This window comes from Megascapheus bottae, chromosome X (assembly GCF_031878675.1).
Source record: "Megascapheus bottae isolate mThoBot1 chromosome X, mThoBot2.hap1, whole genome shotgun sequence".
NCBI lineage: Eukaryota > Metazoa > Chordata > Mammalia > Rodentia > Geomyidae > Megascapheus > Megascapheus bottae.
Window position 1 is genome coordinate 3,673,813 of NC_143547.1, and position 24,684 is coordinate 3,698,496.

At 37.5% G+C, this 24,684-nt stretch overlaps 1 protein-coding gene across 2 annotated transcripts in view; it reads left to right on the forward strand.

Moving 5' to 3' along the window:
• The window catches only part of Glra2 (glycine receptor alpha 2), a 118,256-nt gene that overhangs the window by 75,996 nt on the left and 17,576 nt on the right, over positions 1–24,684 (forward strand). For both annotated transcript variants that reach the window (XM_090326664.1, XM_090326665.1), the window contains exon 8: positions 11,733–11,882. In XM_090326664.1, coding sequence (XP_090182790.1) covers positions 11,733–11,882 — 150 coding nt within the window. The remainder of the gene's footprint in view (positions 1–11,732; positions 11,883–24,684) is intronic.

The window sequence follows — 24,684 nt, forward strand, 5'->3', positions numbered from 1 at the left end:
AAGTGTAACAGGGCAACATGTGAGGCTGAAGCAAAGGTACCTTGGATTTTCAGAGTACTCAAAACAGAGGAGAAAGAAACAAATCAAATGGGATATCAACACAGTGTAAGGCCTCCCTGCACTTGGAAAACTCTCTCAAGTGATTACTTGAGTAAAATCCTAGAACCTGGAAGTTTCCTTCTATAAATACGGAAAGGCAGAGTAAGTACAAATCAGACTACATCAGAGCCAAGCTAGGTTGTGTGGCATATCTGTGGAGCATGGTACTGGGTGATTGCCAGGGTTCTCGATTACCCTTACAGTGGTGAGTTCCTCCACTCCCACCTATACTCTGAATGAAAACTCCTGAACCAGACTTCACTTCTTTTCTTCAACCATTCCTGACTCCCCTACTCCCCTCCACCCAGTCTATGGAGTATGAAAGCTGACAGCCAGATCAGATTTCCGTGTTAAGCCTATTGTTCTTGATGAAATGAATCCAAGTTGAGAATATCTACACAAAATCCCTGCCAGATTTTCAGATAGCCACTGTTCCCTGGAGAAGTCTGAAGTCAGCTTCTATAGCTACACTTTTGGATTTGTTCCATTCTCAACATTAGTCCAGAAGAACTTTTGTATAGTTTGATACTTAGCTTGTAAAACGTGTTCCTTCCATATGATCCCAGTATTCATGGCTTATGTTTGCAACTGAGTTTACTTGCTAGTACTTCTGAGGATTTTAAAATTCAAATATAATGTATTATAATAGTAATAGATATTACAGTAATTCTCATTATCAGTATGAGGTCTATGCCAGAGCATAGGATTCTTTAAGTAACTTGAGGGATGTAGATTGTTTATTTGGAAGCTGTTCTCAGAAAGGCCAGAAGACACTATGAAGTGCATCTAACAAAAGGAGAAAAGAAAAGAAAGTATAATATCACATTGATTATTATGAAAGCAACCAAGTTTCATTCCTACAAGGAATACTCTTAAAACTGTGTAGACTTAGATACCAGTGGCTCATTCATGTAATTCTAGCTACCCAGGAGACTAAGATCTGAGTCATCAAAGCCAATCTGGACAAAAAGTCCATGAGAATGTTATCTTCACTTAACCACTGAGAAATCCACAAGTGGGTCAAGTGGTTAAGCACTAGCCTTGAGTGAAAAAGTTAAGGAACAATATGCATGTTGTGAGTTCAACCCTCAATGCTGGCACAACAAACCCCACATACCTTGTAGGACTCCTGAGTTCCCCTACTAAGTAGTAGGAAATCTAGTGTTCTTATCGTGCAATAGCTATTTCTCTATGGTTTTAGGTTTCATCTGGGAGTGTTCTAAATTTCTTACATACATGCTGGGTAGCTTACTGAGGTTCCAGAGAACTCCCTTGTGTAGAAAAATGAAGAGATGCAGAGCTGAAAGTGACTTGCTGATCATTTACATAATTGCCCATTGATTTTGTAACTAAACTCAATATACTTGTTACACACTTGGTACTACATATGTAATCTGTTCTTCATCAATACCATTTGTTTCTAAGCAAGTAATCACCATCTTGGGTAAATTCTGTCTGGAACATAGAGATACCTAATGAATACATATTTTCATCTGACATTGTAAGTGCTAAGAAGGCAGAGTAGATGCCCTAAAGCTGATACTACAGCTCCTATCTTAATGCCTTGAATTCAGGCTATTGATTTTGTTTCTTTTCCTATCACTTTTTCTAAGTGAGAGTCATAAAATGCAAAGAATAGCACATTTGCTGGGTGCAGTGACTACGCCTGTAATCCTAGCTACTCGGGAGGCTGAGATCTGAGGACTGCAGTTCAAAGTCAGGCCGGCACTAAAGTCACTAAAGACCATGAGACTCTTATCTCCAATTAACCAGTAGAAAAGAAGGGGTGCTGTGGATCCAGGGGTAGGGCGGTAGCCTTGAGCTGAAGAGCTCAGGAACAGCGCCTAGGCCTAGAGCTCAAGGCCCACAACTAACAACAATAAAAAAAAGTAGCGAAATCTTTAGAAATGCTTTAATGGTGCTGGTGGCTCATGCCTGTAATCCTAGCTACTGGTGAGTCTGATATCTGAGGATCAGAGTTTAAAGCCAGCTCAAGCAGAAAAATCCATGAGTCTGTTACCTGTAATTGGCAAAAACTTGGAAGTGGAGGTGAGGCTCAAGTATTGGAAGACCAACCTTGAGCAATATACCCAAGTGAGCGAGGCTCTGAATTCAATCCCCAGTATAGCATACAAAAGTAGAAATTATTCCTATATTTTTATTTGCTAAAGAAGAAAATTGAGGCTCAGAAAGATGAAATGGCATGGCATAGTTTGCGAAGTTTACCAGACACAAACCTAATGTCCACATCCTTGACATCACCTCATTGTTTTGGCTGCCTCGTCTTAACTTATGGAATTCCATAGGAATGAGTCGTACCAACAGCCTGAAATTGAACAAAAGTCTCTGAAGCAGATATTTGCAACTGATACATTAGAAAGTGATGCGCTCGGTGACTTCAAAATCTTTTCATACATCTACCATTAATCTTTTCAGCATGTTTTATATTTCCATATTAAAAAATAATAATGCTCCTTAATGCTGTCCTTTATTCATTCCTTTAAAACATACATATACTCATGACATTTTATTCAAGAAACTGTAGGATAAATTTTTAATTACTATCAGGTTGTTATCTGTTAAAATATGTATGTTATTATTAGGGGATGATTCCTTCCTGTTTTTGTGGTAAAGAAAAAGGCATATAGCTCACTTACATCAAAATATACTTTAGCTATGGGAAATGGACACAGCAGAGATATGGTCCCTGGTCATTTACACTGACAAAAAGTGAGAAAACCAGCCCCACAAGAGGCTTTTGTGCCACATGAATTCCAAGGCTTTGACTGACCTGCAGCTCCTTCTCGTTTTCTCCTCCCCATATGGAACCAGGAGCATGGTGGGGTCCTAGACATTTTCAATTTCAATTTCACCTTGGATAGTATGAAACAGTAGGCAGCTGATTAGCTTCAAGAGCTTTAAGTTAGAGCACTCTGGGTTTGAGTGCTGTGAGTCCCATGCCAAGAAGAGAAGGTTTCTGCCAAGTTAGATCCCATGGAGTTAACTTAGCTGACCTGAAGCCTGCACTGTACGTTCCCATTAAAGTACAGTAGTGCAAATGCTAAACCAGGCCACAGCCCAGAGCCTAGTCAGGAAAGATTCTTGGTTACCACTGACTCCTCCAAGCAACTGAAATAAGCACACTCTTCAGTCCCTCATGAAAGGAATTACTGTCTTCATCTCCAGGTTGCAGCATTCAGTGTTCCTGGGTTCAGGTTCATTGTGGGGAAGCTCATTATTGAAGTGATGTGAATAGTTTCCCAGAGTTATCACAAGATTCTAGGTGTTCTTAAATTAATAGCTTCTTTGTGATTGCTGGTTGAACTGCAATCTAAGACTTCTTATTTTTTAGTCCAGAAAAAAAAATCCTGTTCCCTCTACATTGTACCCACCAGACTTCGCAGACGTTGGCTGACATTGATAGAACACTGTTGGTGAGATTGCAACGGGATGATGAGGAGCTGACACACATTGAGGCCCGCCCACTCACCCAAGAAGGTTCCAAGTTTCAGAAATGGTAGCACATAAGAGGATTCATGAGTGCTGTCTTCCTGATCTGGCCTATTCATCCCACTCTAGGAGGTGTAGCTGACCTATGAATCATCATAAATCCTCCAGCTCCATTTAGGAGATGGAGATTCCACAGAAATCTTATAGGTTCAAGTCCCCTTTCTGGAGGCCACACATGGAAAACAGTAGAAAACTTTTGTTATTATTATGAACCATATTAACCATTCCAAAGTCTTTCTGAATAGTGTAGTTTTAAAAAGCATTATGTTTTAAAATTATCTTTAAGGAATTGTACAACCCAGTTTCAATTCAACATGATATTTTATAAGTACAATGCATCTTGACCAACGTATAGACTTAAGAACAGGACTGGACTGTTATTATTAAATTGCACTCCACTTCTTCATTTTTCACAAGTGGGAAATATAAATCTAGAGTAAAATTAGGTTGAGATGTGAATCGAGAAATGGAAATACGCACTGGGTGCTGGTGGCTCACACTTGTATTTCTAGCCCACTTAGGAAGCTGAGATCTAAAGGTTGTGGTAGAAAGCCAGCCTGGGCAGGAAAGTTCATGAGATTCATATCTCCCATGAACTATAAAAAAGCCAGAAGTGGAGCTTTGGCTCAAATGGTACAGCACTGATCTTGAGTGAAAAAGCTCAGGAAAAGCACAGGCCCTGATTTCAAGCCCTAGGAGTAGGGAGTGTGGACACACATGCGCATGTGCATGCACGCGCGCGCACGCACACACACACATACACACACACACACACACACGAAATGGAACTAGCCTACAGGAAATGAAATAGTAATTGATGGCTGAGAAAGAAAAGGAAGAACACTATGGTCAGCATCCATTTTAGAACATTTATAATCATAGTTATCTCCACAGTGCTGCTGCTTCTTTCTCACCTCTGTGTCTGCCTAAACGTTCTCACCTCTCTTTCCCATCAGATGTTGTTATCTGGTGAAACTATCGTCTGAGAATAATTCTCCTGACTCATTCCCATAGAGAAGTTCCCCAGGGGTCAGTAAATCAGAAAAGCATAAAGTTTGGAAACAAGCCAGATTACACAAGAATTACAGTTGAATCACTTGCTGGATCTTGATAAAGTTAATAAATAAACTCTGTTTTTTTATCCTTATAATGGAGATAACTACTAGAGTTGTTTGTTTTTAGGTTTTTTGTTGTTGTTAATGATAGTGATAGGTATTTTTGTAACAAAGTACTAATCTTTATGACATACAAGTATGCCCATGACATTAAGAATCCATTTTATGTAAACTGAGTTATGTGAATTTAAAATAAGGCAATATAAAAATACTAATAAAGTCCTAATGCATGCACTGAGCATGAAATGCAACAGATTCCACTTTACATTTATTCCTCTGGGGGGAAATTGTCTTGAATTATGCAAGTTTTGAATTATGCAACATTTTTAGGAGTTCATCCCTTGCAAACCAATGTGACTGGGCATATACAATCTGTCAAATGAGTGTGAAGATTTACATAAACTGTCTTATTCAGTCTGTCAATGACCCCATAAGTTAGAATCCTTGGGCCTCTAACTTGATGTGAAGAAACTGAAATTCCAAAAGGATAAGTAGTTTTTTCAAGTGCATTGGTAATTCAGCTAGAATTCAAATATATTTGGCTAGGCTCCAAAGATATTTATCTCCTCCTCACTTTTCTTCTTTTCATTTTCACTTTCTTCTATACTATCTCTTCTCGTCTCCTTCTTTCTTGCTGTCTCAGTCACCTCTACATGTTTCTGTCTCTGTATCTACCCCATGTGTGACTACACAAACATTAAGTAAAACATCATCTTATTTCTTAAGTAAACATTTCAAACATCTAAAACATTTATTAAGTGAGACATCATCCAATCATCCCCCAAAACTCATTGCTGTCTTCCTAATGTGGAAGAAACATAACTGGCTCTTTTCTAAGAGTGTATAATTTACTGCTGACTGGGTGTGCCCCCCCCCACACGCGCACCGCATACTCCCTTTTCATTAGTCCCATGGTTAGAAAAGAAGCATATATCATATCACTTGTTTAGTCCCTGAAGGTATAGACATAGGAAGTAGACCGTGGCAATAGTATGTATTCTTATCACCTGAAAATGTAGTAAGAGTGACAGACTGAAGCCAAGGAAAGATATCCCCTAGTCCTACTTCTTCCTCCTCCTCCACATGCAACACTTTCTTAACTCAGAGGGTCCAGATGTCTATATTTGCAGAAGGCTGAGACTGGTGAGAACATATTTGAAGTGTGCCTGTATGGCACATCTATTATTGAATGTCTCCTACTCTTCCCTATGTATTTTAAGGATTGACAGTGCAACTTTTTCTCATATATCTCCTTCCAAAAACTCAGAAAAATATTAAGCTTTCTCAAGCTGCTCTGAATGGTTTCCTGCCATCATAATGGGGATAAACATGTCATCTTTAGAAATAATAAACAACTAACTAGGCCTGTGCATTATCCCCTGTCCAATAAACTAATTAGTCCCCAGGGATTGTTCATAACCACCTGTAACTGGTTGGTTCTTGAAGATACTATGCTTGGAGGCACTGCCACCCAATGGTTATTTCTATAAACAACACCTTCCCAAGAATTGGGTGGATATGTGTGTATATACATATATATTATATATATTATATAACAGCTGTGAACCACCAAGAATCAGATTAAGAAATGGATATGTTTAAACCCATTGTTCAGAATCCAACAAAAATGCCAAATGTGGAGAGAAAAATAGGGTAGCAGTGGTGACACTGGGTCAGGCCACATAGTGTTGCTTTCATCTCTCCTGCCAAGGAAATCTGATTTTCCCAGCATTAAACAGCAGGTGTAAGTTCTTTAATTAGGCAATAAAAATAGCAATTGCCAGTGAAACTATAAAGGATTGAATTGTATAACACCATGAATCTTTGGCCCTGCACTTAATTTAGCTGTCCATAAATTGTTCTAATAATATGGTGAATGTGTATAGATAAGAGACAAAACAGAAAAGCAAAGCCAGAATTCCCATTTTGATCTTTGTTGATTACTAATTGTATAAAATCTGAATACATTTTAATAAACTTATTTCTCTCATAAGGTGGGAAGAAAGATAGTAGTGGCATACTTCATAGCACACAGTAAAAGGCAAATTGACTAGAGATACCAAAAGCTTCTATTTTCATTAAAGGAAGCATGAGGCGGCTATGGCCAATATGTTTACTTCATTTCAATAATGTTGATTAACTAAGTTAATTATTTTTGTGGGTCATGGGCCTTGAACTCTGGGCCTGGGCGCTGTCCCTGAGCTTTCAGTTCAAGGCTATTGCCCTATGCCGGGAGCCACAGCCCCACTTCCTATTTTCTTGTGATTAATTGGAGATAAGAGTCTCACATTCTTTTAGTGCCTGGGCTGGCTTTGAACTGTGATTCTCAGATCTCAGCTTCCTGAGTAGCTAGGATTACAGGAGAGAGCTACCACATCCAGCCTAAGTTAAATTTTTGATAAAAAGAAATTGATTAAATGTCATTGTACTATACAGAGAAGAATAGTTCCTATTCAATTTTAGCAATGGTTTGAGAATCATTTAACACAGACTCAAGCAAGTAAAGATGAGAATTCATAGCACCTAAAGAAAAATAACAGATAACATGGACAAATCCTCCCTTCCAAGTACTAACCATGCCCGACCCTGCTTAGCTTCCGAGATCAGATGAGCTCGGGGGCATTCAGGGTGGTATGGCCATAGACTGACAAATCCTGTGAATTCTATATTGCTGCTTCTTTATTAGAATAGTACTTAGGTTGGTAGCTATTTGTAAACTTGCTCCCCTAAAAATAAGTCTCCATACATGTTTGTAAATATGACCCCTTGAGGAATGTCACAGTTCTGAAGTGGGGATCCAGTCTACAAGCTGGGAGTACAGATATACTTTAATTGGCACATTGTTACATGGGAAGTAACAATTCCTCAGCCAATGTGCCTGAGGAATGGAGAGAGTGTCTAAACTTCAAAAACATTCAGGTAATCCTTATAAAAAGATGACCCTTGGGGCTGGGAGTTGGCCTAGTGGTTAAAGTGCTTGCCTAACATGCACGAAGACTCGGGTTCAATTCCTTGGTACCACATACATAGAAAAAAAGCCGGAAGTGGTGCTGAGGCTCAAGTGGTAGAGCTCTAGCTTTGAGAAAGTCCAAGGACAGTGCTCAGGCCCTGAGCTCAAGCCCAGGACTGGCAAAAAAAAAGATGACCCATTCCTTTGTCTTGAAGATAAATACTAAGATAAAAATGGCTCAGCTCATGAACCGTCACTTTCATGTCTCAGATAACAGAGTACTTTCTAAACAGAGACGAATAAATTATATTGTGAAAGTAAATACATTCATGACTTGGTTTTCTATTTCAAAATTGAACTGAGAGTATAATTAAAGGGGAAAAATCGCTAAAGTTTTCAAAATATGACAGGATGGTACTGAAAAACAAATGAATGGGGCATACCTCCAAGAATGTACAAAGAATGATACTACACAAGCCCAATCCTTATAAATCAACAGAAAGAAAAACTCTACAAGCTTATAGTTTGTGGATAGGATCTGGGAAACCTATGGTCTAAGAAGGAACTGATAATATCTAATAGACACTGAGAGGACTACTATGAGAAAGATCCCAACCCAGATGTAAGGAGGAAGCTTGAAGTGGATTCTTAAGGTCGCTGGTATTCATGCCAGAATCTGAGCAATAGTGAGGAGACTGAGAACAAAAGAAAAATAGGAATAATAACCCCAGGTAGAAACAGAGCTATTTAGCTGGGCGCCAGTGGATCATGCCATCTACCTACTCCATAGGCTGAGATCTGCCCATGGCAGTTGGAAGCCAGTCCAGGGAAAACTGGCCCAGTAAGACTTATCTCCAATTAACCACTCAAAAAGGAGAAGTGGTGCTGTGGCTCAAGGGATAGGGCTCCATCCTTGAGCACAAAGAGGCTCAGGGACAGCATCCAGGCATTGAGTTCAAGCCCCACAACAGATAAAAAAAAAGAGAGAGATTTTCAAAGGAATTAGAGACAATTGGTGGACCAATTTATCAAAATATACCTGAGATAGGCATGTAGTTCAGAGTGTCTTAGACTATAAATGGTGAGCTTAAAAATATTAACTGCAATACATTAAACTTATAGGTGATATTTCCTTGTTAATTTTTTTCTTCTGAGATACTTCTACTGAAAAAAAATCATATCATTATGTGGCCAAATAGTTAGAAGCATTTATATGTCATACTTACTCTCTACTTGACAATATTCTAAGCTCTTTATATAGGTTAATTGATTTTATCTGCATAGCAAATTTATGAGGAAGGTACTATGATCATTCCTATTTGAAAGCTGAGGAATGGAAACAAAGAGGTTAAATAATCAAGAGATGTTAGAGAGACAAGAAATAGCAAAGCATCATCATCATCATCATCTCTCTATATATCTCTCTCTCTCTCTCTCTCTCCCTCCCCCTCCCCCTCCCCCTCCCTCCCCCCCTCTCTGTCACGCTCTCTCCTTTGCAATCTACCACTTCGCAGCTCAACTTAAATTTTTTCACTGAATAACTAGAGATAAGAGTCACATGGCCCTTCCTGCCGGGACTGGCTTTGAACCAGTCCAGAGATCTCAGCCTCCTAATTAGCTGAGGATGACTGGCACCCAGCCAAAGCAGCATTTATTACTTGGGGGGTCTCACCCCAAGCTCTGCTCTTATAAATTCTCTCATACTGATCACTTTCCAAGAGGAAAGCCCATTTTTCAGAGGAAAACTCCAATAATTCATCTAAAAATTAGTCTAATAAATAGTACACAGAGCATGTCATATATTTTGGAGTAAGAATGCTCATAACAGAAAAATTGACAGTCACAAAAAATGAAATAGAAATAGCCTAAATATCCAATGACATTAAATTATTAATTTAACATACACCATTATGCAAGCATTGGAAATTATGATTTAAAAGAAAATAAGCTGGGTGTGGTAGCTCATACCTGTAATTCTAGCTACTCAGGAGGCTGAAATCTGAGGATCAAGGTTCAAAGCCAGCCCTGGCAATAAAGTACTAAAGTCCAAGAGATTCTTATCTCCAATTAATCACTAGAAAACAGGGTAGGGTGGTAGCCTTGAGCTGAAGAGCTCAAGGCCCAGAGTTCAAGCCCCATAACTCACAAATAAAATAAAATAAAATAATATGTGAAATATCATAAAAGTTACAGGGAAATACAGGATACAAATTACATGATTATTAGTGGATTTTTTTTACTTATGGTTTGGTTTCATTGTTGTTTTGCGACAAGGGTACATTATGCAGTCCAGGTTGGCCTTTAATTCATGATTTTCCTGCTTCTGCCTCTCACTAGGATTATAAGTATATGCTACAACACCTGGCCCTACAAATTGTATTCTAATAGTGTGTGTGTGTGTGTGTGTGTGTGTGTGTGTGTGTGTGTGAAGGAAAACACACTAATTAAGACAGTTCAGTTCTAATCATGGCTCAGTCACTTTTTAACTTTACATTCTGGGATAGTAACCCCACTTTACTCATTTCTTCCTCAGAAAATAGGGTAATACAGGTTTTGTAAGGGTTAAAACTTAATACATATACAATTCTTCAAATGCTAGCTGACAAGAACTTATGTGACAATGTTTTTTTTTAAGTAGGAAACCTTATAGAAAAAAATGAGAGCTGAAGAATGAACTCACAGTTTTAGTGTCCTTTGGGAGCTGGGCCCCCATGTCCTAACTTTGCCCATTTATTTTCTTCCTTAATCTTAACCAATAGTTTTTGAGTCAAATGAGATTTGGACCTAAGCAGAGCAGTAGAGTTCACACACCCCTAACTTCTTGTTCTATGTCTCTTAAATGTAATCATCTAGGTGGAACTGATAAGATATTTTTTTTTGGCCAGTCCGGGGCTTAGGCTCACGGCCTGAGCACTGTCCTTGGACTTTCTCAAGGCTAGAGCTCTACCACTTGAGCCTCAGCACCACTTCCGGCTTTTTTTTCTATGTATGTGGTACCGAGGAATCGAACCCGGGTCTTTATGCATGCTAGGCAAGCACTTTAACCACTAGGCCAAACTCTCGGCCCCCTGATAAGATATTTTGTCTTATATACTGATAATGCTTTCAACTATTTGCTTGGATTTAGTATTAGTGCATGTGTATGAAATACAATGTGATACTGAGAACTGACTGCATGTGCGATATTGTAATTCATGTATATTTTGAATAATGAGCAACTCAGGGTGATTAACTCTACCATTAGCTTACACTTTCATCATTTTATTATGAGAAGTACATTAAAATTCTACCTTCTTCTTTTGACAGTCCTGGGCCTTGAACTCAGAGCCTGAGCATTGTCCTTGGGCTTTCTCAAGGCTAGAGCTCTACCACTTGAGCCATAGTACCACGTCTGGCTTTTTCTTTTCATGTGGTACCCAGGAATCGAACCCAGGTCTTCATGCATGCTAGGCAAGCACACTACCAGTAGGCTAAACTCCCAGCCCTCTACCTTCTACTTTGAGATATTATAATGCAGCACTGTTAATTTTAGTTACCCTTCTATACAACAGAAGACCAGAATTTATTCTTCTAATTGTAACATGTACTCATTGACCTCCTCCCCATCAAATGTCCCTTACTCGTTCTGTCTCTGGCAGCCAGTATTCTACTTTGAACTTCTATGAAATCATTTTTCACATTCTGTACATAAGTGAAATCATTTAATACTTTTCTTTTTGTGCTTGGCTTATTTCATTGAACATAATGTTCTTCAGTTCCATCCACATTGATACAAATAATAGAATTCCATCAATTCTGTGGCTGAATACTATTCCATTGTGTATGCAGACAACAATTTTTAAGGGTTATTCTGCTGGTGTACATTTAAGTGGTTTATGGTAGTACTATTCACAATAGCTTCTGCACTTTTTAAGGAAGTACTCTCTCTCTCTCTCTCTCTCTCTCTCTCTCTCTCTCACACACACACACACACACACACACACACACACACACACACACACACACCATTAGAAATCTGATCTCCTTGAAAGATTTTATATCTTTCTTCTCTTTTTCAGGTCTCCTATGTCAAAGCTATTGATATCTGGATGGCAGTGTGCCTTCTGTTTGTGTTTGCTGCCTTACTGGAATATGCAGCAGTAAACTTCGTCTCGAGGCAACACAAGGAGTTCCTGCGTCTTCGGAGACGACAGAAGAGGCAGACTAAGGTACATTTGGCTCTCAGTATAAAGCCATATATGGTTTGAAACACTTAGCACTCTTCAGCTCAAGTCTAGTCCTCTACCACTTGAGCTACAGTGCCACTTCTGGTTTTCTGGTGGTTTTTCTGGTGTTTCATGGACTTTCATGCCCAGGCTGGCTTTGAACCATGATCCTCAGATTTTAGCCTCCTGAGTAGCTAGGATTACAGGCATGAACCACTGGCACCTGGCTGTCCTAATCACTACTCAGATTGATTCTTTAAAATGTTGGGCAGTATTTAAGATTTAACAAACAAAAACATAATTCGTGCAATGCAAGTCAAAATTCAAGTCCCAAATTCTATAAAATTATTTGCTGTTTATCTGAAATTCAAATTTTCTTCTCTTCTGTATTTTATCTGGCAACTGTAATCACTCATGTGAAAGTTAATTTAAAATCCTGGTCATAATCATGTGTTTATATGTGCACATAACTATTTTTTTTCTTTCATTAGTTTCTCTGGTTTTAATGCCCTATACATGTATATTACAACTTGATCGACTCAGACTGATCTCATTTTCATGATGTAAAATTTAACTCAGAAATATCAGCTTTATACTATTCAGAATCTGTGGTTTGAAATATATTGCTCAAGATCTTCTTTTAAGTGGCTCTCAAACTTACCTGCACAATATAATTACCTAAAGATTTTGTAAACACTAAGACATAACCACACTAATTAAATCCCAATTTCAAGATGAGGTAAAAACATCACTATTTCTGAAGCTCTCCAGGCACTGCTCTCTGGTTAATAACTGTCTCATATAGTACACTGGAAATCTGACACCTGTTTTCCACTTCAGAATCTCTGTGAAAGAAACATGCTCTTTGATATAGAGAATGTGGCTTCCTGTATAATATCAGGAGAAGACTACACCAAAACCTGTTCCTCAAAACTTTGCATAGATTAAACCTGCTGGTGAAGGCACTGTGGACCAAAAACAAAAAGGTTTCGCCATCAATCTTAATGCTTCCAAATACCTACAATAAAACTGAATGTTTCTTTGTTAGACACAGCTTAGCTGGGTTTATGTGGATAAGGTCTCACCAAATACTACCAAAAGATTTTCTTAGAGTACCATGGAAAAGCGGAAATATGTCCTGGTTACTGTCTTTTTTTGTGGGTCATGGGGTCACTTATATTACCTGAGGGATATTGTAAGATTATGAAAGATGATATTTCAGTTCATAAACAGGACATAGTTTGAACAACTCACAGAGCAACTGCCTTAGTCAATGCGTGGTTTGAGTCATTCTGCTACCTTTGTTAGTCTCTAATGCTGATAATGACTTATCCTAAGTCATTAGGGACTCTTGTGGAGTACAGTTGTCCCTAGCTATATGGTACTTCACTTGTTTAAGCTTCACTGTGTCATGTGTTTAAAAAAATAAATGTAAACAGTGATCCCTCACCTATCCTGAGAGTTATGTTCCAGAGCCCTGAGAGAGGTGAAAAATATGCGAAGTAGCAGTATGTGAACCACAATACAGTGAGGGATGACACTAACACTACTAATGGATTTTCACCTATTGCAGGGGGTCTCTGGAACATAAATCTCGCGATAGGTGAGGGATCACTGTATTACTAACACTCAGGAAACTTCCCTACAACGTTAAGCTGGAATACAAGTATGTTAATGTTTAATAAGCACTCTAGGTGATTCTAATAATAACAAAAAGTTAAGTTGGCTCACTGATTGTGTGTTTTCCTAGACCTTACATGAAAAATGACTTTCGGTTTGATTCCCAATACTGAATATCAATAAGATATTGTTTTATGTCATATAGAGTAATTTTAGACTGAATCTTGGATCTTTGGGAATGAATTCTATGATGGAATAAGAGTCTTCAAGGGCTACTAAAAACTGTAAAGGTAAAGTTAATGTGTACAGAGGAGAGAAAAATATGGAATAAGCAAAATACAACTAGATCTAAAAGAAAGGGGCAATATAGAACAGAGTTTAAGAAAGAACACAGAAATTGGATAGGGAACGGGGGAAAACAAGATGAGGAGTGGGAGTGGGGGGAGGGAAATGGGGACCAAGACATGTGAAAGGGTATCAATGTATGGGAATTAATGCACCATCTATCTGGCAAATACCATGTAACCCTTCTATTAATTACAATAAAAAATATATGAAAAAAAGAACACAGAGAAAAATGGTAGATGAAGCACAAATATCACAGTAAATACCATAAAGAAAACTAGTCTAAAACTTTCCATTAAAAGAATGGGTGTGTGACTCAAGTAAGCACTTATCTCCATTTACCGACTAAACAAACCTGAAGTAGAGCTGTTGTTCAAGTGGTAAGAATGCTAGCCTTGAGCAAAAAAGTGTAGAGATAGTACCCATACGCTGAGTTAGAGCACTGGTACCATCACTACAAAAAAAAATCAAACAAAGACACACACACACACACACACACACACACACACACACACACGCATGCACACACAACTAAGAAAATGCTAGGAGAATGACTCAAGTGGTAGAACGATTTGTCCAATAAACATTAGGGATCTAACATTCTTTCCTGGGATATATAGGGAGCTTTCTCATAAAATGAATGGAACTCTGGATAGAAGATGTTGAGTGAGAATAGAATCTCTTAATTTTGGGAAGTGATGAAATACTGCTGTCCACTCTGGCCATTCTAAGAAGCCTTGACCAATAGCATGGCATGCAAAATTCATGAAGGCTTCAAGGCTCCTTCTTGGCAACAAACAAAAACAATCATTGGTTCTGTGAATATGGAACAAGATATCTTGTTGGGCAAGACATCTTGAATGATCAAGATTGAGAAATGATTTTTGACCAATCCTGGGCCTGAGCCAGGGCCTAAGCACTGTCCTTGGGCTTTCTCAAGGCTAAAAATCTACCACTTGAGCCACAGCATCACTTCTGACTTTTTTCTATATATGTGGGACCCAGGAATCGAACCCAGGTCTTGGTACAAGCTAGGCAAGCACTTTACCACTAGACCAAACTCCCGGCCCTGAGAAATGATTTTCATATGATAAAAATCTATAATTTTCATTAATGTTGTTAAAATTTTACAATAATCAACCTTATAGAGTTGCAATATCCATGAGTGCCACTTTCCACAATCAAGATTGTCCTCAACTCGATCAATTAAGTGGCTAGCCTACCAATATTGAGAGACCTATTTCTATCCTATTTTACAGATGAGCAATTAAAACAAAGAGCCATTGTATAACATGCCAAGAGCCATCCATGCAGGCCATACCCAGAGTCCCTGTCTTTAGTAACTACGTACTCCACTGGTCAATTTTTAAGTTTACATTTTATATCTTACTTTATGATCCAGTACAAACATACAACAGTTTCTAATTCATTTTAATATTTTCTATGTTACTTTAAAAATGGTAGTAGAGTCAAGACCTGGTTAAAACAACTGATATGAGTTATATAAGTACAGGGTCAGATCAAATTTTGTGTGTGTGTGTGTGTGTGTGTGTGTGTGTGTGTGTGTGTGTGTATTTGAGCGGGGGTTGTGGGTCTTGAACTCAATACCTAGGCAATCTCCTTGAGCTATTTTGACTCTGTGCTCAAGGCTAATGCTTCACCCAGTGCCATTTCAAGTGAGCCCCAGTGTCACTTCCAGTTTTTGAGTTGGTTAATTAGAGAGTCTCATGAGGACTTTTCTGCCCCAGCTAACTTTGAACTATGATCCTCATATCTCAGCCTCCTGAGTAGTAGGATTATAGGCATAAGCCGCCAACAATCTCAGATCTTGCCTCATCAACATGCCTCAGATCATGTTTTGATTTAAAATTGTATTACTTTATTCACCATGGATTACTGCATTAATAATAATATCTTGAGTATCAATTTTTGGCACCCTTCAGTTTTGCAGTTAAGGACTTCAGGTCAATAGTTTATATACTGCTAAATTAATTTTAATAGTCCCCAAATGCTTTTTTTGAGTCACAAAAAAACAACAAAAAAATAAAAATTATTTGAAAATATTCAGTAGGGTACCAGTGGCTCACACCTATAATCCTATCTATTTAGGAGGCTATGCCAACCTGGGAAGACAAATATAAGAGACTCTTAGCTACAATTACCCAGCAAAAAAAGATATAAATGGAAGGCTAGACTCAAATGGTGGAGTTCCAGTTTTGAGTGAAAAAGCCAACCAAAAACTTGAGGCCTAGGCTTTAGGAGTGCAAGCCCCAGTACAGCACACAACATAAAAACATCCACCTACATTTAACATTACCAATGCATACAATCCATAAAATCATTTCTTTTGTTTTTCATTAGGAAATACCCTTTAAAAATGATACAGAATGATTTCATCAGTGGTCTAAGAAAAAAAGCACCCTTTCCCAAGAAGAAAATGCAATTAAGATGTATTCAAAATCTATTGAGAAAGTAACTGAAATTACATTTGCATGTCTGAAAAAGAGTAAGTCATGTTTATTCCACAGTCAAGTTGGAAAACAGGATTACTTTTGAGGAAGAGCCAGGCATTTTGGTTTTTTTTACTATATATTTTTATATTTTTGATTGTGATTAATAGAAGGGTTACATTAATATATTCACCAGGATAGAAGGTGCATAACTTCACAAACATTGATATCCTTTCTCATGACATGGTCCCCATTTCCATCCCACCCTCCCCCTGCTTATCTTGATTTCCCCCTTCCCTATCCAATGTCAAATAACCAATTAAGCACATATAAAATATATCAGATAACAAGGTAAAATATTGTAACAATATGAGATAACCAAGGGATGGCAAAAGAGATTGAGAGATAACATAGTACATTAAGAACAACAGTCACTCATATGGCTTTGTTTCCTTATCCTGGAGGTCCTTACATTTAGTGTCATACTATTTGGCCTAATGTCTCTAGATGTTGTTCTATTGTAAATCTCTGCTAGGAGAGCCCAAGGTTTCTGCTGATTATGACAAATGAGGGAGACTATTGGGCCTATGTTCCTTTGAGTCTAGCCAGGCATTTTGTAACTAGATATATTTGCTTTGATTCCCTTTTCCATACATCACAAAGCAGACGCATCAATTTTTTTTTCTGAGTTTCTCAGAAATAACCACATCGAGATCTTCACTGAAAGAACAAGGACAAACATGGTCCATTAGAATATCTGTGACACCTTATGTGTTTCTCACAAACCCCACTTTCATGTGATCTCTTTTTCTAAACAAAGTATTCTCATGATAACTATTTTCTCAATAACTTTATAAACATTATCCCTTCACCACCAATCATTTTGCTTCTAGCTTTTGTCTATCTTCAGTTACTCAGATATCCCTGACATCTGTTTTCTCAGTGATTACACAGAAATTGTGGCTACTTGAGAACATGGTTATGGCATTATGAGCACCTAATGACAAGCTTCCTTTTAAAAAGAATAATGTTAATAAAGTACTGTTTAGCATCCCCAAGAAAATCTGGGGCCTCTTAACCAGATTAGATGGTGAAACTAAAAATGTCCCAGATGTTAATTATTTAGTAATGTGAGACTCCAGTACTATATTTTTATTGTTTTCCATATATTTTATTGTACTTAATAGAAGGGTTACATTATATTCACCAGATAGAGAGTGCATTACTTCATATATATTGATACCCTTTCTCATGTATTGGTCCCCATTTCTCTCCCCCTACCCCCACCCCTCATCTTGTTTTCCCCCCTTCCCTATCTGATTTCAAATAACCAAATACACATATATCCAATATATCTGATAACAAGGTGAAATACTATAACAATATGAGATAACCAAGGGACAGCAAAAGAGATGAGAGATAACATAATCCAGTACTATATTTTTTATGTGTGACTTTTTTTTCTCCACTCTTTTATCCATCTTTTAAGTCTTACCTCAATTGCTAACTCCTCAAAAGATCATCACCAGGTCCTAGAGGACTCTTTCAAGGACTTATAGTATCGAATATATTCTTTATGGTGGGTCACTTTTAATCCATTTATTGAACATATTTTATGAGAAAAACATAAAACTGAAATGATACTGAAGGACACAATCTTGGTTTTGAAATTTGATTTGCTTATCCAAATGTACACTGAACTGCATGGAAAAGAAAGCTCCTTCTGACTGAACTCATGTTTAAAAAAAAGGTGGTTCATGTAGAGCTAATCATGTATGCCTGATGAAAACAAATCTATAATGTTTTGTGTATTTTCATGTGTGAAGTATGTCATGGCTGATATCTGGGAAATACTAGTTATAGACTCTGAACTAATAATCCACATTTTGTGAAATGGAGATTTGCTTTTATATGGGTAGAAAAAAAGAAGTTTTTTATAATATGTGTTTACGAAAATGTTCAGTATTATAAAGAAACAGGATAATAGCTCCTTTTTTAGGATGCACACCTCAGTACATGTAGCTCAACATTTACATGCAGTGATGTTTAGTACAAAAGAGAAAAGGAAGGCCCTGAGTTCAAGGCCCAGGACTGGCAAAAAAAAGATAAAGATGACCACTGCATATTAATCAAGGGGTCAATTCATAGCCAGAATAATACAGATATAAACATTTACTCTCCCAACATGGAAGCACCTAAGAACATCAAGTGAACATTCATAGAGCTACAGGACAAGATAGACTCAAATACAGTCATAGTGGGAGATTTCAATATGCCACTCTCACCAAAGGACAGATCAGCCAAGCAAAAGATATAACAAAACCTCTGAGTTAAAAGACACCATAGCCCAGCTGGGCTTAGCAGACATCCACAGAGTTTTCCACCCAACGGCAAAACACTATACATTTTTCTCTGCAGTCCAGGGAACATTCTCAAAAATAGATCATATAATGGTGTGTCTTTTATCACTTACCATTCTTTCATTTTCTACACGTTTACACAGTGTTTAAAGATGATTCCGTAGATCATTAATTAAGGTAACAACGTCCTCCTTCGGAAGCATAGTGTTGAAGAGCTTGTAACTACTTCCCTAGGGAGGCGAAAGCCCTATTTGCCTTTTTTTTTATCTTAAAGGTTGAGGAATTTAGATAATGCATTAACAGGCCTGCATGCATTAGGAATTCAAAAGCCATGCAGAATAAATAACTGTCATAGTGTTTTGTAATTCCTCATATTACAAGATACAGAGCAGGTGCTTGTCAGGGACATAGAGGCTATTAGTGTTTGTAAGATGTCTTCTTCAAAGCATGTTCCATTTTGTTAGGTATTATGACACACTAAGATTTTAGGACTTACAATGTGGAATTCTTTTTGAAAACTGCCAAGGAATTTGCAGTATCAGCCTTGCAAATGAAATGCCTGTCATTTTAGTGTCTACTTTCAATCCAACTTCATTTCAGGCTACTTTCAAATAACCCTATTTTCTCTATTACCTGCCTTCCCCCTCAATCATATTTTTCCATTTCCTACTCTTAAAAATGTTCTCTTTATCTTCCCCTAATCTTATCTCAAGATTATCTCATTTATTTAGTCAGATGCTTGGTATAAATTTCATACACACAGATAGATGGATAGATAGATAGATAGAATGATAAATAGATAGATAGATAGATAGATAGATAGATAGATAGATAGATAGATAGATAGATGATAGCTCTACTATGAACCATCCATAAAGATCAATGAATGCTAACTTTGGAATGCTCATTGTTCAGGGACATACATTATCTAATATGATATTATATTTCATATATAGTGATATATTTGATATATTATGTTATATATATACATATATATTGCCAGTCCTGGAGCTTGAACTCAGGGCCTGGACACTGTCCTTGGGCTTTCTCAAGGCTAGAGCTCTACCACTTGAGCCACAGCACCACTTCCAGCTTCTTCTATGTATGTGGCACCAAAGAATCGAACCCAGGTCTTTCTGCATACTAGGAAAGCACTCAACCACAAGCCAAACTCCCATCCCATATCGGCTTTAGTGCTTGAAGAAAGGAAGGGGATCACACCAGGATCTTGACGGCATACTGAAATTTTGCAAGCATAGTTGGAAATGAAGAAAACTTAATACTTAAAGAATATTTCTCTGCCAATACAGTCAAGAGCTCAAGATAAATTTCTTAGCTTCCTTGCCCCTCTAGGTAGGTTCTAGATCAGGTTCTAAGGATTCCCATGGGCTTCAGCCTCAGTTGTCACAGTGAAACCTGATACCATGAGAACTGTGGACTGGTGACTAAATACCCATCATTGTTACCACTTGGAGATCAAGTATGAATCTCCCAGATTTGAGCAACACTTACTGTGTTACTGGGTTTTCCAACTTGACAAATTTCAAAATACAAGTAGAGTGCTCTATATTTCTGAAACAAAGCCTGTGCCTTAGCCTTACTATTATCGTATAAAAGCTATGATTGTGGATATCTTGAGCCATATTTTACTATCTATATCTTATTGGTATAAGAAGCCTTACGGTAACTTGTGCTATAGTTATGTAAACAACTGGACTTTTTAGGTGTTTAAATTATTATAAAATTTTTATAGTGTTATAAAGGTGATGTACAGAGAGGTTACTGTTTTCTAAGTAATGAGTATGTCTTTTTGGACAATGTCACTCTTTCTTTTTTTCTTTTTTTTTTTTTGCCAGTCAGTCCTGGGCTTGAGCTCAGGGCCTGAGCACTGTCCTTGGACTTTCTCAAGGCTAGAGCTCTACCACTTGAGCCTCAGCACCACTTCCAGCTTTTTTTTCTATGTATGTGGTACAGAGGAATCGAACCCGGGTCTTCATGCATGCTAGGCAAGCACTTTAACCACTAGGCCAAACTCCCGGCCCCACAATGTCACTCTTTCATCCATTCTCTCCCAGTTTTTACCCCCTGTCCCTAACCACAAGTTGTATATTCTATTTCAATGTAGTGTCTGCTGAGTACCGTACCACTGACTACCACTTATTAAAACTGGATATTTATAAATGAGAGGGAGGTCGGATCCCCAATAAGACAGTAATGAAATATGGGTTGGCCTAGGAACAGTAGTAATTTATCTTTTATCAGTATTATTCTTGTTTGTAACGAGCTCATTTGGGGATGAAACACTGAAGTAAAGCTGGAGGTAGTCCCCATCTGATTACTAAGGGTACCTTAGACAAACGCCCGACCAACAATATTTTTTTAAAAGAGTAAGTCTAATGAAATGTGCCCTGTCTTCTTAGGTTTCACAATGAGCTACTAGACCACCCCAGAATTCATTTGTTCAGCGAGTATTTTTTAAATGATTTCTTTACACAAAGAAGTATGCATTAGAAAAGGGGGGCTGAAGATAAGAAGAGTCTTAAGTCTGTAAATACAGCTTTACAGGTCATTAAGAGAAAACATGAGTATAAAATGTTTGAATGTGGCATAGGAAACTGTAAGAACATAGTTGTTATGGAGCTTCAACAATTCCTAGAAAGGAAAAGTGCTTCCCGCTCTTAGGTGGGTCTGTTCTCAAGGAGGAAGCCATTTTTGGAAAGTTACTTTTGGTTAGAATGTTAACTGTAAATTATTTTTTTCTTCTAACTAGAGATTAAATAATTAAGTAGATAATGAAAACTGCACTTCTGAGGTTGGCAGTTAGGACTCACCAGAAAACGCCTTCATCCCACATTATTAATAGACTTTTACATAAATTAAACCTGGAGAGTTTCCCACACAATGAACTGAAGATAAAAGTAAAAGCTTTGGGGGCTGGGAGTTTGGCCTAGTGGTAGAGTGCTTGTCTACCATGTATAAAGCCTGGCATACAATAGGTGGGTCCTTCTTGGGAAATTGCAGTGCCTTCTCAAGTATGACAAGTGACAGTTGCCATAAGTTTAAGCAAGCAGAACATTTAACTTATCACTTATCAGGATACTGGCTAGGTATTTGAAAGCCTCTCTAAGATTTTCCCATGGCTAGAACATTCTTATCATATGGTAGATGCTCAGTAAATATTTACAGAATTAATACTAAAAAAATGAAATCAATTATAATCATTTAATGTAATACTTTTCAAATTATAGACTGTGGTTGACCTAGAAGTCATGAAGCCCGCTCACTGGTTTCATAGTAAGCTCAATAAAGAAATAAAAAGTAGACAAAGAATATGAAACATTGGAGTGCATTTAATTGGACAAAATTGTAACTTGTTTAATGTTTCTGTTAGATATATCAATGTAGAGGGAATGTGGATATGTGTATATATTCTGTCTAATAATGGGAAATTTTGGCTTACAAAGAAAAGGGTTATATGGGTGGTTTGTATCCATCATTATATTGTTCTCATTATGTTTTTCTTCAACTTTATATTTAAGGAGCAATTGAGAAAACTATATTTATGGAGTATAACTTGATGATCTGTATGCACATTATGGTATAAGCACCATAATCACACTAATTAACATATTCATCATACATAGTTACCATTTTGTTTCTTTTAGTGGTAGAAAATTTCAAGTATACAATATAGTCAGTACATTGCTGTAATCAGAAGCCCACAATTTATTCATTTGGTGTAACTAAAACTCTATGCTCCTTGATCAACATGTCTTTTCCAATTCCCCTCTCACCAGCCTCTGATATATATATATATATATATATATATATATATATATATCATTCTATTATTTGCTTCTGTGAGTTTGGTTACCTTAGATTCCAAACATACATGTGATTATGAAGTATTTTTCGTAAAAGAGACATTGTGAAAGCCAGTACTTTCAAGATGGATGAGGTCATGTAAACAAATTCACCAGAGTTTCTCTGGAATAACTTTGTCAGAAACCCTTAAGAAGCAGTCACAACACCAATAAATAGCAAGGATCATTCTTTGGTTTCAATGATGATATGGACAGGAAATGTCCCTTGTTCTGGCCATTGCACCTCACAAAACCTCCCTATGCCCCTTGTCCATGCTTGTGTAAACAATTCACATCCACACCCCTCATACATAAGGACTGTGATGCTCATGACCCAGTGTGATGCTCATTATTCTGTTAACTGCACCTCCTGTGTCAAGTTCTATCAATCACAATCTGGCACATTTGTTTTAATGTAAGGCACACAGCTTGGGAGATATAAGTCAATTTTCTAGGAAAAATATGTGTTTGTATAATCATACAACCTTTTCTGTTTTGCCACTGATTATAGTTATTGCATTGACGTTTCTGAAAGGAAAGGGAAGTAACTTGCAAAATTATATTATCTATACTTTCATGGTTAACTAGAAACTCAGTTGGTCAAAAATTAGACCAGTCTTGGAGTTTGGCCTAGTGGTAGAGTGCTTGCCTAGCATGCATGAAGACCCGGGTTCGATTCCTCAGTACCACATACATAGAAAAAAGCTGGAAATGGTGCTGAAGCTCAAGTGGTAGAGCTCTAGCCTTGAGAAAGTTCAAGGAACAGTGCTCAGGCCCTGAGCTCAAGCCCAGGACTGTCAAAAAAAAATTAGACCAAAAGATATTGGTTCTCATTTCATTTCACATGTGATCAATCTCCGCCTTCTGTGTTTACTGCAACCAGTCTCTTCCTTCTGGGCCTAAAGACAGATTTTTCTGTCTAAATTCTTAAATCTGGTAACCAAAATAATGAAACATTTACTCTCTCAAAAAAATTCATCCATTTTTTTCCATTTTTTTTCAAGAGGTTCTTACAAGAGTTATAGTTGTAGTGGTGATGAATAAAGAAGGTAGAAGACAGCAAAGGCACAAATGATCTGCACAACTAAATGTTAACCAGAAAAAAATGTGTTTCTGCCTCACTCTGCTGCTTTGAGTGAATGTCCTTGGGAGAAGCAATAAGAAAATGCCTCCTGATGGTTTAGTGTTCACCTGCTTCAGTAACTGCTAATTTTAAAACAGAACCTACAGTCCATATTCATTAAAGAAAACCCTAGCTTAACAGGATTGCGCAAATGCTGAAGGAAATAAGGTTGGCCAGAGAAAGTAGGTTTATGGGGTTTTTTCACCAAGAGAAACATGTTTGTTTTGCAGCTGTGAAAAGCAATGAAGCAATAGCCCACAGATGTCTCCCCATTCCAGATATGCCTTACTGCTCCTCTGCTCAAAAGTGCCTAAACACTTCTCCAGGCCACATCTGGGTGATTGCAGGATGAACTTAGTAGAAAAGCATCAAGGACAAGAAAAAAATATAGATCTGATCTTATCGATCACTTCTCAGTTTTTTTTTTAGACTATTGAGCTACCTGCAGGAACCAAGAGCTCACCAAACTTTGCCAAAAGCATTGACTCCCTTCCCTCTGAGCTCCCTCAAGGAGAAATTGAATGAAGCGTTTATTTGGAAGGCTGATGTTATTGCTTGGAGCCTCTATGCTATGAAACCGAAGAATAACACTTGACTACCTCTAGCAATAAGTAATTCACAAACTTCCATATTCATGAATGCTCCATATTCAGTCAAAGATTGTTAAAGGATCATCTTCACATTGAGTTGGATTCCATCTTCTCATAATGCCAACCAATTATTTCTGATTAGCTACTTTGAAGCCATAGAAAAAATGTGAATCTGAATTCATAAAAACTTCATTCTTTAGAAAACAGATTTCATATAATCAATCTAAGCTTATCTCTTCAAGACCAATCTTTCATGTTACTTTTACTGATTCTTATATGGTGATCTTTCAGAAATATTTACTTCCCAGGAAGCAATATTTTACTTTTTACCCTGACCCCAATATAACTTTTTTGTATCTCATGTCACTTTTCATATCCAATGATTTATGGACAATAATATAAAACTGGAATATCAATAAGATATTCTCTTCCTGGATTTTGAATGAAGAAGTCC